General features: G+C 38.3%; 1 protein-coding gene across 1 annotated transcript; it reads right to left on the reverse strand.

Moving 5' to 3' along the window:
* Positions 1–8,532: 8,532 nt before the first annotated feature.
* On the reverse strand, positions 8,533–8,894 carry LOC138213743 (histone H4). The gene has a single exon (XM_069174994.1). It carries the CDS (start codon positions 8,892–8,894, stop codon positions 8,583–8,585), a length of 312 nt encoding a protein of 103 aa, XP_069031095.1. The 3' UTR covers positions 8,533–8,582.
* Positions 8,895–14,196: the final 5,302 nt, after the last annotated feature.

Here is a 14,196-nt window from a genome sequence, read left to right on the forward strand (position 1 = left end):
TGATGTGAAGGAGTTTTTGGGCCAGGTCGGGTGACGGTCAAATCCTGATCATGCAAATGTTTCTTCCTCAGAATGCAAAACAGCGTCCTTCCTTGTTTGTGACTCGTGTTTGAGTATCTAGTCCCGGTATGACCATTCTTTTGGATACTTTAGCTTTTGAAAAGCAAACACAATACGGGGAAAGCAAAAGAAATACATGAAAAGTAAAGACAATATGGGTATAGTAAAGACAAAACAGGAAATGCAACAGCAATAAGGGAAAAGCAAAGACAATGCTCTTTGTCATTTGTCTTCATATTTCCAAATTTTGTTTTATTTATCCATTTATTAATTCCACTTAATATTTCAACACTTTTCCTAATTATTTTACAGATATATTCTTTATTATGGGACTCCTATCGCTCTATATTATGGAGGTCGCTCCGTACAAATCAACTGACTTAGTGACATTTCATGTATTCCACATAGGTTTGCACCATAACTGCAGTACTAGTAGTTTTAGAACCTTCATCTTTATCATCCTCATCATCCTCATCTTCATCATCATCCTCATCATCATCACTCTAACCAGTTTTAAACCAGTTAATTACAGTTTTTAACTGCTAAATGTTCACGTAAAAACGTAAAATTAATTTTGTCTCAGGTTTTTTAATATGTTGCACGTTAGTTATTGCTCCGTCTCACTTTGTATTCTATCGTTTGTATGTGATCAACATGCACTTGACAGTAAGTCCACATTAAATTAAAATAAATAAAAAATGTACCACACTAAATCATTTGTTGCTGTTTTAAAGCAAAAATAATCAGCAAAACCAAAACAATGCACAAACTAAAAGTAAAGCTGCAAACTTTGTTGGTAGCGGTTTGACTCTGTGAACTTCACTATGACTAAACACATTTGCAAACGTTTAAAGTCACACAGCCTCTGATTCGTTCATCTCTTCAGCCACGTCCATTTGGTTCCTTGGTGAAAACACTTCCATTTACGTGCTTTTTCCATCGTAGTTGGACACCAGTCACATTGGCGTTACTCAGGCGCTGCTTTAACTGAGGAGAAAATTAACAAAAGAAAAGCAAAGCTGAAACCTGCAGTAACAAATGTTTTTGCCCACCTGGGAGAAGCAAAGACTTATGGAGCAGCATTTTAAGCTTTGTTCAGTCTACCAGCTCAAATACACTTTTCTCATATCCAGATTGATTTTTGAAAGTCTGAACAGTAAAAAAAAACTAAACATGAATTGTTATTCTTGCAAATGGGATCAAAACCACATTTGGAGGTGGTTTGAAGTTTGATTCCAGTTGAATTTCTACAGATGCAGCTAAATAACATATGATGTTGATTAGCTATCTCTAACTGTGTCTGTCTGAGTTTCATTGAAATCAAATGTTACGTTTAGCTGAATGTGTTGAAACTTCCTGCAACCTGGTGACGGCAGGTTAGCTAGCCAGCACTGTTCATATTCTCAGCAGTTAGAGTTTGTGTTTGTGACAAAAACAATAACTTAGCTGTAAATAACAGTAGAAGAACAAGCTAACACGAACGTTATTCCTTCCACTGATGCTAAAGTCACTTTAATTCAGGGACTTCAGGAGCTCCTAATAATTTAAAAGTATATTGAACTCTTTTTTGATGAGTCTAGTCGCAGGTCTCAGGTGTTGTTCAGACTGCAGGCAAAGTGGATTTGCTTCACTAATCCATCTGCATGGGTTGCCGTGGTAATGATGTAAATGTAGCTACGCAGGGACAATGGCTTTTAAATGAGGAAGCAAAGTGTCTGTGGACAATTTACTTCAGCGTGTCCACAGACTCTTATAGCGCTTTACTAGCGGCAGCATGTGGTGCGTTCCAGTAGCGATACTAATAAACTATTTAGTACAACAGACAAAGATTTAGTACGTCCCAACACACAGTATGTGAAATGTGGTGTGCATGAATGCTGCAGTACTGAAAGTAGAAAGAAAAACTATGAAATGATGAATGCAGCAACAAAGTCTCTCTGAAATTAATCTCTAAATCTCAGGTTCTAGTGCACCATTATCTGTATTTAGAGCTGTAATCGGAGGGGGCGGGGCTTAGACCAGAAGTGGGTGGGGACGACAAGGGACACTAACTTGTAGTGGACTCTTATTTAACTTTTATAGGAGAAGAGTTCAGGGTTCAGCTCTTCCTCTGCAATGCTCAGGTAGACGGATCATGTCATAATCAATAAATCAGCATTTCATGTTTCATATTGGGCTGTCAGAGTGACTAAGACTCAGACAAATACACACATTTATTTTTAATCCACTTTCAACAGCGATGGACCGGGTCAAACGTCTAATTCTGCTCATTTCAGGTCAGTGCTGTTCTTTATTTATTGTGTACATGTTGTTAGGATTAGCAAAGAAAAAAATGAGCAACAAACCTTTTACTGAGACATTATTTATTGACATTTTTGCAACATTTCCCCCTTCATATGAAGAAAAAAAGTACATTGATGAATCAATGTTAGTATTCTGATTTTATCCAACAAATTACTGACATTTTGAGCTTCTAAAAATCTTTACAATTCAGATTTACATTTAATTCCCCGCCTTATGTTCTATATAGATTTATCACTGCATTCTTCTGCCTGTGTCTTCCCCCCCCACAGCGACGTGGACTCTGTCCTCATGTGTCTCCCAGCATCAATACTTTCTAGTCAAAACGCCAAAAACCTGGTACGAAGCTCAGACCTACTGCAGAGAGAACGGTTTTGACTTGGCCACCATAGACGACATGAAAGAGATGCAAACGGTTCTTCAAACTGTTGAAGGCAAATACGATGATGCCGTGTGGATCGGACTTTCAAAAGGGACGGATGCTGAATGGCACTGGTCTCTGGCGGACAAACATTTCTACAAAGATGGAGAAAGAGATTATCTGAACACGGGCCTAAATAGCAGGTACAACTGTCTGTCATACAAAGATGGGAAATTTTGGTTTAATACCTGTGACGACCCACGGTATTCAATTTGTTTTGATGGTGAGTATCACTCATGTTGTCACACATTCAAATGCAGGCATGCAAGTTTGTACACCGTATGTTCATGTGCACAGATATAACAGAGTACAGTCCAACCGTGTTTGTATTTTAAGTGGGACGTCTGCATTGGATTTATTGAGGTTAATCCCTAAAGTTGTCTTATTGGTCACCAACTTAAAAGCTGCGCTCACCAACCTCAACGATGTCAGTCTCATTGGTGGAAACCTGCCAAACGCTACAAAAACTGGTCCAAGTGATCCAAACTTGGCCTCTTATTTGTAAAGATAATATCGTACCGATTCTTATATTTATCTTTATCTTTATCTTTATCTGTATTTGACTTCCATGAGCGTTTCGCCGTAATTAGAGGTCGCATGGTAGTGCTGCTGTTTTCAAACTAAATTGCATTAGTAGAAGATCAAGCTGACAATAACACCAAAAACACAAACCTTAATAGAGCTGTTTGCAACTGATGCTGACAACGGCAACATCTTCCTTTTATATTTAGCAGAAAAACATGGCAGAGACCAGTATGTTCGCACTACAGAGCGTCTGAATTGGACAAATGCCCGAGACTACTGCAGGACACACCACACCGACCTGGCCAGTGTGAGGAATGTGGCAGAAAGCCAGATCATTCGAGAAGTGGCTGCTGCTGTTGATGAGGTGTTTGTTGGCCTCTTCAAAGACCCGTGGACGTGGTCAGACCAGACTTACTCCTCACTGAGATACTGGAGAACAAGCCAAGTCGTTAAAACTGTGATCGGTGAAGAATCGTGTGTTGCTTTGTTGAAAAGTGAATCTGGTCGATGGGGAGAGCGACAATGTGGAGAAAAGCTTCCTTTCGTCTGCATCGGTAAGTAAACGTTTTAGATTGACTTTGATTGGGTTTGGGTCAAATCCTTCATCTTTCTGTCGCAGATTTACTGTTTAAAAAAAGACAAGTTGACGTCCAACTCTGTCTTGGTTTGTCATGATGACAATAATGAACAATGTGCATGTTTGTCTCTTTGTATTAGGTCCCAACATGAGGATCTTCAAGGTGAGGATCGACTCACACGGATCACAGTTGGACCTCAACGACCCGGCAGTGCAAGACGGCATACTGACGCAAGTGAGTCTCACACAAAATGAAATGTGCTGTCTGATGCAGAGTTAATGAAAAATCACAGTCTGTCTGTTTGAATGGACACATGAATATCATATCCAAATTTCATAGTTTTTCTTTCTACTTTCAGTACTGCAGCATTTGTGCACACCACATTTCACATACTGTGTGTTGGGACGTACTAAATCTTTGTCTGTTGTACTAAATAGTTTATTAGTATCGCTACTGGAACGCACCACATGCTGCCGTTAGTAAAGCGCTATAAGAGTCTGTGGACACGCTGAAGTAAATTGTCCACAGACACTTTGCTTCCTCATTTAAAAGCCATTATTCCTGCGTAGCTACATTTACATCGTTACCACGGCAACCCATGCAGATGGATTAGTGAAGCAAATCCACTTTGCCTGCAGTCTGAACAACACCTGAGACCTGCGACTAGACTCATAAAAAAAGAGTTCAATATACTTTTAAATTATTAGGAGCTCCTGAAGTCCCTGAATTAAAGTGACTTTAGCATCAGTGGAAGGAATAACGTTCATGTTAGCTTGTTCTTCTGCTGTTATTTGCAGCTAAGTTATTGTTTTTGACACAAACACAAACTCTAACTGCTGAGAATATGAACAGTGCTGGCTGGCTAACCTGCCGTCACCAGGTTGCAGGAAGTTTCAACACATTCAGCTTAATGTAACATTTGATTTCAGTGAAAATCAGACAGACACGCAGTTAGAGATAGCTAATCAACATCATGTGTTTTTTAGCTGCATCTGTAGAAATTTAACTGGAATCAAACTTCAAACCACCTTCAAATGTTGTTTTGATCCCATTTTCAAGAATTACAATTCATGTGTTTTATTGTTCAGACTTTCAAAAAACAATCTGAATAAAATCTGGATATGAGAAAAAGCGTATTTGAGCTGGTAGTCTGAACAAAGCTTAAAATGCTGCTCCATAAGTCTTTGCTTCTCCCAGGTGGGCAAAAACATTTGTTACTGCAGGTTTCAGCTTTGCTTTTCTTTTGTTAATTTTCTCCTCAGTTAAAGCAGCGCCTGAGTAACGCCAACGTGACTGGTGTCCAACTACGATGGAAAAAGCACGTAAATGGAAGTGTTTTCACCAAGGAACCAAATGGACGTGGCTGAAGAGATGAACGAATCAGAGGCTGTGTGACTTTAAACGTTTACAAATGTGTGTTTAGTCATAGTGAAGTTCACAGAGTCAAACCGCTACCAACACATTTTGCAGCTTTACTGTTAGTTTGCGGATTGTTTTGGTTTTGCTGATTATTTTTACTTTAAAACAGCAACAAATGATTTAGTGTGGTACATTTTTTATTTATTTTAATTTAAAGTGGATTTCCTGTCAAGTGCATGTTGATCACATACAAACGATAGAATACAAAGTGAGACGGAGCAATAACTAACGTGCAACATATTAAAAAACCTGAGACAAAATTAATTTTACGTTTTTACGTTAACATTTAGTAGTTAAAAACTGTAATCAACTGGTTCAAAACTGGTTAGAGTGATGATGATGATGATGATGATGATGAAGATGAGGATGATGAGGATGATAAAGATGAAGGTTCTAAAACTACTAGTACTGCAGTTATGGTGCAAACCTATGTGGAATACCTGAAATGACACTAAGCCAGTTGATTTGTATGGAGCGACCTCCATAATATAGAGCGATAGGAGTCCCATAATAAAGAATATATCTGTAAAAGAATTAGGAAAAGTGTGGAAATATTAAGTGGAATTAATAAATGGATAAATAAAACAAAATTTGGAAATATAAAGACAAATGACAAAGAGCATTGTCTTTGCTTTTCCCTTATTGCTGTTTTGTTTCCTGTATTGTCTTTACTATACCCATATTATCTTTACTTTTCATGTATTTCTTTTGCTTTCCCCGTATTGTGTTTGCTTTTCAAAAGCTAAAGTATCCAAAGGAATGGTCATACCGGGACTAGATACTCAAACACGAGTCACAAACAAGGAAGGACGCTGTTTTGCATTCTGAGGAAGAAACATTTGCGTGATAAGGATTTGACCGTCACCCGACCTGGCCCAAAAACTCCTTCACATCACCTCAACAGTGATCACTTACCCATCCTCACCACATTTTATCTTCACCCCCTGGCAATCCCGTCAAAGAAATACAACTACAAATCAGCACAATGGAACACAAATCAATCAAACGTAGAAATGTTGTTTAAGTGTGAATTTGTTTTTTATTGATTGTCTCTCTAACTTTTAAAATGAACTGATTAGGAGCAGTGATGTAATATGAGCCTACTTAAAAGTCTGCCCGACCCTGTGGCCAATAGGTGGCGCTGTGGTCTCGCCTCACGACTGGACTGTGTGTTCGCCTCCTGCTATGTCTCTATGAAGGTATTTCTGAGTCTTTATTATGCAAGCAAAAAAAAAAAGTCTTAAAAGCTAATTTCTTGCCCTGCAATCAAAAATCAAGTTTGCAAGTAAAAATATATAAAGTGAGAATAAAATGATTTGTGTTGTAAAAAAATGCAGTTTCATTAGTTTTGGTCACAGAATTGAGAATTTTGTTTATGAAACTGGACTTTTTGGCTGCAAATTAAAAACCTTTGGTCCTTTGACCTTATATTCAATTCAAAAACCTTTGTTGACAAGTCAAAAACTATAGTCTCAAATTAAAAACCTTTGGTCACAAGTCAAAAACCTTTGAATATGAAAATAATTTATTCTCAAATGATGTCATAGCTAAATAAATACATTTACAAAGTTAAGTGATGTAATAATGAATAAATGACTGAAAATACCTCCATATACAGTTGTGTGAAAAAGTGTTTGCCTCCTTCCTGATTTCCAATTTCTTTGCATGTCCGTCACTCTTAAATGTTTCAGATCATCAAACAAATTTAAATATTAGTCAAAGGTAACACAGGTAAAGACAAAATGCAGTTTTTAAATGAAGGTTTGTATTATTAAGGGAGAAAAAAAATCCAAACCCACATGGCCCTGTGTGAAAAAGTGTTTGCCCCCTAAACCTAATAACTGGTTGGGCCACCCTCAGCAGCAACAACTGCAATCAAGCGTTTGACAGCAATATAAACTCTTCAGGCTCCATTCAAAATGTGGGTTGTTGGTGGAGAGTTGCGGTCAGTTGAGAGTTTGGATAGTTTGGAGAAGTTAGAGAGAGAGATAGTTTGGAGATTTAGGAGAGTGAGGAGAGAAGGATCGGTGATAAGATGGAGCCAGCTGGGAAGAGGAGGATTTCCCCTGTGGGAACACTTTGATTTGATAACTCCTAATAAGCTAAATCTAACTCTATTTCAGACACATTAGGTTTGCTTATCAAGAACCGTATTTTTCACAGTTTCTTATTTTATTCAAAGGTGAGGTGTTTATTGTGCTCCAAGGAGTTGGGGTACAATAACAACACCTCATCCATGCTGAGGCGTTACCGTGCCTTGCATGAGAATAAGGAGGAAACTGGAGCTTCACCCAGCCAAGGTAAGTCATTACAATATTACAAATGCACCATCACAATTTTTCCCTGTTCACTTTTGTTTATTGTGCAAATAAAGACAGGTAACAGACACTGTATTTATTCTCTTTTAACCAACCACCAGAAAACAAGAGCTGGATGAAGCCCTCGTCTTCATGATAGTGAAGGACACACAGCCCCTTCAGTATTGTGGATGATGTTGGATTCAGGGCATTTGTGTCCAAAGTGGATCCTAATTATGTTCTCCCTGCAAGGCAGGTATGTATGGGTGCATGCATGAAACAAATGAGTACTTTATTGTGTCTCACAGTTCAGCACTATATATTTTTTCCTTTAGGCTCTGAAGGCCATGGTGGAGGCCAAGTATGAGTCAGCTAAGGAGAAGGCTAAGGCTAAAGTGGGAAAGGTGGCTGCTGTTAGCCTTACTTCTGACATGTGGACATCCACAAAACCAGAAACTGTTGAGAAACTGTTATTTCTGAATAAAAATGAATAAAATGTCCCCTGTCCTGTACATCATTGTCCAAGTTACACAAGCATATTCAGTCCCCTCTTCCTAGTTCCACAAACACTTCCACTGTCCTCTGCCTGCTTAAGCCCATGACATTTTCCTAAAGTGACAGAAAAACATTATTACACAACCTGCCATATCATATGATACTACCATTTTGGGAAAATTTACACACACAGAATACATTCAAAAAATATGTTATTATGCACATATGTGATAATTTATGTACAGAAATTATTTGGTCATACATTTTTGTAATTCATAGTCATTCCCAACAGCCATAACAGACAAAAATTCAATGCATCACATGATGTGGTTCAGATACAGCTGCCTGCGATTATACACTTGGCCAGTAGGTGGTTTCGAGTATTTCTGTTACATTTGAGCAGCGAATCGGAAACGAGCTCTTAAAGAAGGAGGTTGGCGGCCCTGAAAAGGGCCTTTGGGTTGTTGTTGGACGGACAACGTGAGTTTAACCGCCGAAGCCGTACAGAGTGCGGCCCTGCCTCTTCAGAGCGTAAACTACATCCATGGCGGTCACAGTCTTCCTCTTGGCGTGCTCGGTGTAGGTGACGGCGTCCCGGATCACGTTCTCCAGGAACACCTTCAGCACACCGCGGGTCTCCTCGTAGATCAGACCGGAGATACGCTTCACGCCGCCGCGGCGAGCCAGACGGCGGATGGCGGGCTTGGTGATTCCCTGGATGTTATCACGGAGGACTTTCCGGTGCCGCTTAGCGCCTCCTTTACCGAGTCCTTTTCCTCCCTTTCCTCTGCCGCTCATTGTTAATGTTTGAGAGATTAACTGCACAATAAAACTTTCGTCCTGTGATCCTGGTATTTAAAACCTGTCTGAGGACGTGTTAGAAGACAGGGACAGACCCGTTCATCTTCTTCTGTGGACTTTCATGGCGCTCAGAAACAACTGGTTTGGTTGATTGCCGCCACCTACTGACCAACATTAGAAACAGCAGGACTCCTCAAAGACTGAGCGCAGCGGCTCTTTTAAGAACGACCACCCACTCATCTTAAAGAGCTCCTTCCTGTCATTCCTGAAAAGTATTATACACGTAAAGCAACGGATAAATTCACTACAACACATTGATGTTTGCTTCAACCAGGTTCTCGATCTTGAGCACTAAATAAATGAAATGCACGTCAAAGTTACCATGAAGTAAAAACGACCTGTATAGACTTTAGGTTTGAGGTTTGACCTGTCACCTCACCTTCTCTTCAGATCGCAGCTATCAAAGAGACTTCTTTAAAATTGCTGCCGTGAAACTTCTGACTGCACATTTGTTGTCTCTTTAGTGAGTACAGATAAGCTACACTTTGCATTTTTGGATGTCGGCTTTCCATTCGTTTTACATCCTGGAGAAGAAGTATTTCCATGGATCAGTTAATGCAACACATGTATAATGAACCTGCCTGGACCAGTTCTGTATCAAAAGTACAACATCTATTTGAATTTAAGCAAATATCCTCCACAAGAGACAATCCTATAAATCCACTGACAAATCAAGACTCGGCAAACATTTGGTACGTTTATTTCTAATTTTCTAACATCGTGTTTGTTGTTCTGGAACTGAACTGAACTGGATGTTGGAAATTGAAACGACAAAACTGTTGCTCTTTTCAGTTTTGGTGATTTATGTCAAAGATAAAACTTAATTTAAATATTTGGACCTCGAGTAAAGAAATATGGTACTTTTTAGGGCCCGAGCACCGAGCGTCGGTGTGAAAGCCCGATTGTATTTCATAAAAATGTTCTTGGTAGTTAGTCGTTCGTCGTTCTTCTCCTTACGTAAAGCGATTTTCCTTTTTGGAAGCTTTATTATTTTCAAAAACTCATGAAAGTGGATACACGTATATCTCCTGGCAAAAAATTTAGTATTCTGGTGGAGTCGCGAGTGGGCGTGGCCAAATGCCTCGATAGCGCCCCCTACAGAGATGCCCCGGCGGCCACATTTACCTAAATTCATGAAATCCGGTGGACAGGTGTATCACACCGAGACGCACAAAAAAGTTAATTTGCACCGTTACGTCAACTCGACAGGATGTCCACCATCTTGAATTTAGTCACCATTTTGGGCGATTCTGACACGTTGTACTTTGTCGAACTCCTCCGAGGGATTTTGTCCGACCGACTTGAATTTAGGTTCTATGGATAGAAAACATGTTTGGGATTAAAAATTGGATAAATAATTTGTTTTCATCGATGTGTGTGCCCGTAGTGTGGTGGCCATTTTGAGCGTCTCGCCATGGAACTACGAGTTGCTTTAAATCTTATGTACATGGACCGACCTTCTCCAAACATCACAGGTATGATAACAGCCCCGCCCTGAAGACACCTGTGGGGTAATATTCGCTCATAGTCATAGCGCCCCCTGTTGGCCACTGGAAATGACACTTTTCATATTTTCACATTCTACATCAAGCTGGTTGATCACATGAATGTAAAGTCGGGTCACAATAACCTAAACATGTAGTTGATGATATATTGAGACATTCGTTCGACTTTGTCAATGGGCATCGCCGTGACGATGCAGCAAAGTTTGATGTCTCGCCGTGACACAGGAAGTTGATGTTTAAGGTCAAAGGGTGCTTGAAACCTCACGAAACGTGTGACATACATCCAGCGTGGTGAGACGATACATCTGATGTGTTTTGCGAGTGGGCGTGGCCAAACGGCTCGCAAGCGCACCCTGCTGGAGACAGGAAACGAGACAAAAATAGCAACTTTAAGCGGGGATACGCGGTCCCTCGCATGCTGCACGTCGGGGAGACGGCTTCAGGGAGGCAGTGAGCCGGAGTGCGAGGGCCCGTACATCACTGCTTGCAGTTTTAATTTTTATTATAATTTGATCTGAAAAAAAATCATTTGCTTATTATTACAAACACCCAGTATGTATGTTATTTTTTTTTGTATTTTTTTTGTATTTTTTTTGTATTTTTTTTTTATCTTTTACACAGTTGTCTGGCAGAGACGGTTCGGTTAACTCCTTTGTTGTCATGAAAATATCAACATCTGTGAAAAACTGAAAGTTTATTTTTGTAGTGTAAAAACTGAAAATTACCATTTATATCTATGATAGAAAGATGTGATCCTTTTATATTTCTTGAGGATAAATGGCTTGTCACACCATATGATGCTTTTATGCCTGATTGGTGAAAAACATTTAAACAGAAAATGATGGCAGGAATAGAAAACAAACATTAACAACATATTTCTTCATGGATAAGATTAATGCCTGTGAGCTGCAGTCTGACAAATATTTTTCAAAGATTTGTTTTTAATTTGTCAACTACTCATTTATTGATTTAGAAAACTGTACAGCTACCTGTGTACAGGCAAAGAGACGGAGGCTGCTTTTAATCAAACGTATTTTTCATGCAAAATCCTAATTAAATCTTAGCATAAGTTTCTAAAAAAATATGCATCACTGAGTCGGTGAAATGTGTTTTGCCTTTGTTTGTGGGGTTGATTAATTAATCTCTAAATCTCAGGTTCTAGTGCACCATTATCTGTATTTAATCGGAGGGGGTGGGGCTTAGACTAGAAGTGGGTGGGGACTAACCTGAAGTTGTTCCTATAAACCTGAAATGGATATGGGATGAAGATAAAATGTCAGTATTTTGAGTCATTTAATTATTTGGGATTGTAGTGGACTCTTATTGGAGAATAGTTAAGGGTTCAGCTCTTCCTCTCTCCAATGCTCAGGCAGACGGATTATGTCATAATCAATAAATCAGCATTTTATGTTTCATATTAAGCTGTTAGAGTGACTAAGACTCGGACATTTAAGCACATTCATCTTTTTTTATGAACTTTCAACAGCGATGGACCGAATCAAATGTCTAATTCTGCTCATTTCAGGTCAGTGCTGTTCTTTATTTATTGCGTACATGTTGTTAGGATTAGGAAAGAAAAAAAATGAACAACAAACCTTTTACTGAGACATTATTTATTGACATTTTTGCAACATTTCCCCCTTTATATTAAGAAAAAAATTACATTGATGAATCAATGTTAGTATTCAGATTGTTTGTTTGTTTTTACTTTTCCCGTAATGCTTTTGCTTTTCCCTTATTGTCTTTGCTTTTACCTTTTTGCTTTTGCATTTCCTGTAATGTCTTTACTCTTCACATATATCCATTGCTATACCCGTATTGTCTTTACTTTCTTTGTCTTATCTTTGCTTTTCAAAACCTAAAGTATTCAAACAAATGGTCATACCGAGACTAAGTAACTAAACACAAGTCACAAACAAAGAAGGACGCTGTTTTGAATTATGAGGAAGAAACATTTGCATGATCAGGATGTGAGCCTCATGAGACCTGTTGGAGAGGATAAAGCTCAAATGCAATTTTACACTGACCAAACAACAGTTGGTAAGTTTCATCAACATTTCTAGCATCTCATCCAACCTGTAGAGGTTTTCTAATCGATATATTGATTCTGAAAACTTCACAACAAACACCTGTACACAGTGAACAGTCAAAGTGGCTAAAAATCTGAAGTATTCTTTTTTTTTTTTTCAAGGATCCAACTGGGAACATTTGATGAAGTATAACAAAGCAAATTGAGACAGCTATTGCAGGCTGTAGCCCTTAACCTTTTAAGCCTGAGAAGCCCCCAATTGGGGGAGAAGATTTAGCCAAACTATTATTAAAATATGGACATATATACTGATATTTACACATCTGAACAAATCTCACAAGTGTTTCCTTTATTATTACACCAACATTATTCAAATAGACCTTGTGGTTGCAAAGATATACTCTTTTTATTATGGGTATGCAATTTTCGAGTGGAGGCCTAAACAATAGGTGTGTTTTTAAAAGGTTAATACCACCAAATCTTCAAAGTTTAATCATTAAACTGAATTCAGTTTTCAACTTCACAGTACATATCACAACCTGTGAAGGTAATAACCGCCAAGTGAGATGAGATGGCAAAAAATATTTTCTTTATTTTCACATTTAAAATGTGTGGTAAATGGCTAATGGTAAAATGGTAAAACATGTTTAAAAACTCTCGAATTCATCCTTACACAAAGGTGAACGATTAAGGAACTACTTTCCTGTGTTTTGGGGGATGACCGTGACGGATATGCAATGTTTTAATTTGGAGTTATTTATTTGAATTAGTGCAGTTCACATGCTAGTTAGTATACTGCATGTAACATCTTGCAGTAATGATTTAATATGCATATATATATATATATATATATATACATATGTATATTTTTTTTTTCTTCCTATGACTAAAAATGTGTTCCTGTCTTTTCAGTGTTTAAAAATTAGTTTTACTACAAGCTCTTGTTTAGAGTAGCTTTTTTTTTTTATTATTGCTGATCAGCTGTTGCCGCCATGTGCTTTTTGCCAACAGATTATGAATTTATTGTAAAATAGTAGAGTTGAATCGATAATAATAGCACAAAGGTCTTGATGCAGTAATACAGATTTTTTTTTTTTTTTTTTTTTTTTTTTTACTATAAATCTGGTATTTTGATACTTTTCGTTTGAGTAATGAGGCGAATTTGATTTGTTATTTTAATTATTTTGATTTTAATTGCACTTGTGTTTATTTCTATTGTTTTGGAGAGTAATATTCAGAGGGAATTACAGGGAAATTATTTTCCAAAATAAAATGGCTGCAGTTTTATAAATACAGCAATAAATGGTGTGTCTCTTCAGTTGTTGCCGGTCCAGATACCCCGAGGTCTGGTGCCGGTTACATATCCACAGTTTTAGACATCAGTTTTCCCCACATTTTAACCCCAATATGAACATTTATAGTTAGAGCAGGAGCAATTCGCATCGTGTTCTGTCCTCTGAGGTTGTTTATTACCAGCGTAACAGCAGGGTGCCTCTCCAAACTGAAATTGTGCGCATTTACGCAAACGGCGCACCAAAAGTAGTTATTTATTATTTATATTTATCGGTGTTACATTGAGCTCTTTTATTTTTTGTTAAAAAAATGTTGTTTTCCATGTTCGGAGAGATGCTCGCCCCGACATCTTCCCCGGATCGACTACGGACGATCAGGTAAAGGGAGGTGTTTTCTACTGTTTTATCTTTCA

Source organism: Embiotoca jacksoni, unplaced genomic scaffold, assembly GCF_022577435.1.
Source record: "Embiotoca jacksoni isolate LCO1_2020_lvr unplaced genomic scaffold, fEmbJac1.0.p SCAF_63, whole genome shotgun sequence".
Lineage (NCBI taxonomy): Eukaryota > Metazoa > Chordata > Actinopteri > Embiotocidae > Embiotoca > Embiotoca jacksoni.

Bases quoted from the DNA above. Each gene is read 5' to 3' on its own strand.
- LOC138213743 (XM_069174994.1), bottom strand. From the start codon at position 8,894: ATGAGCGGCAGAGGAAAGGGAGGAAAAGGACTCGGTAAAGGAGGCGCT.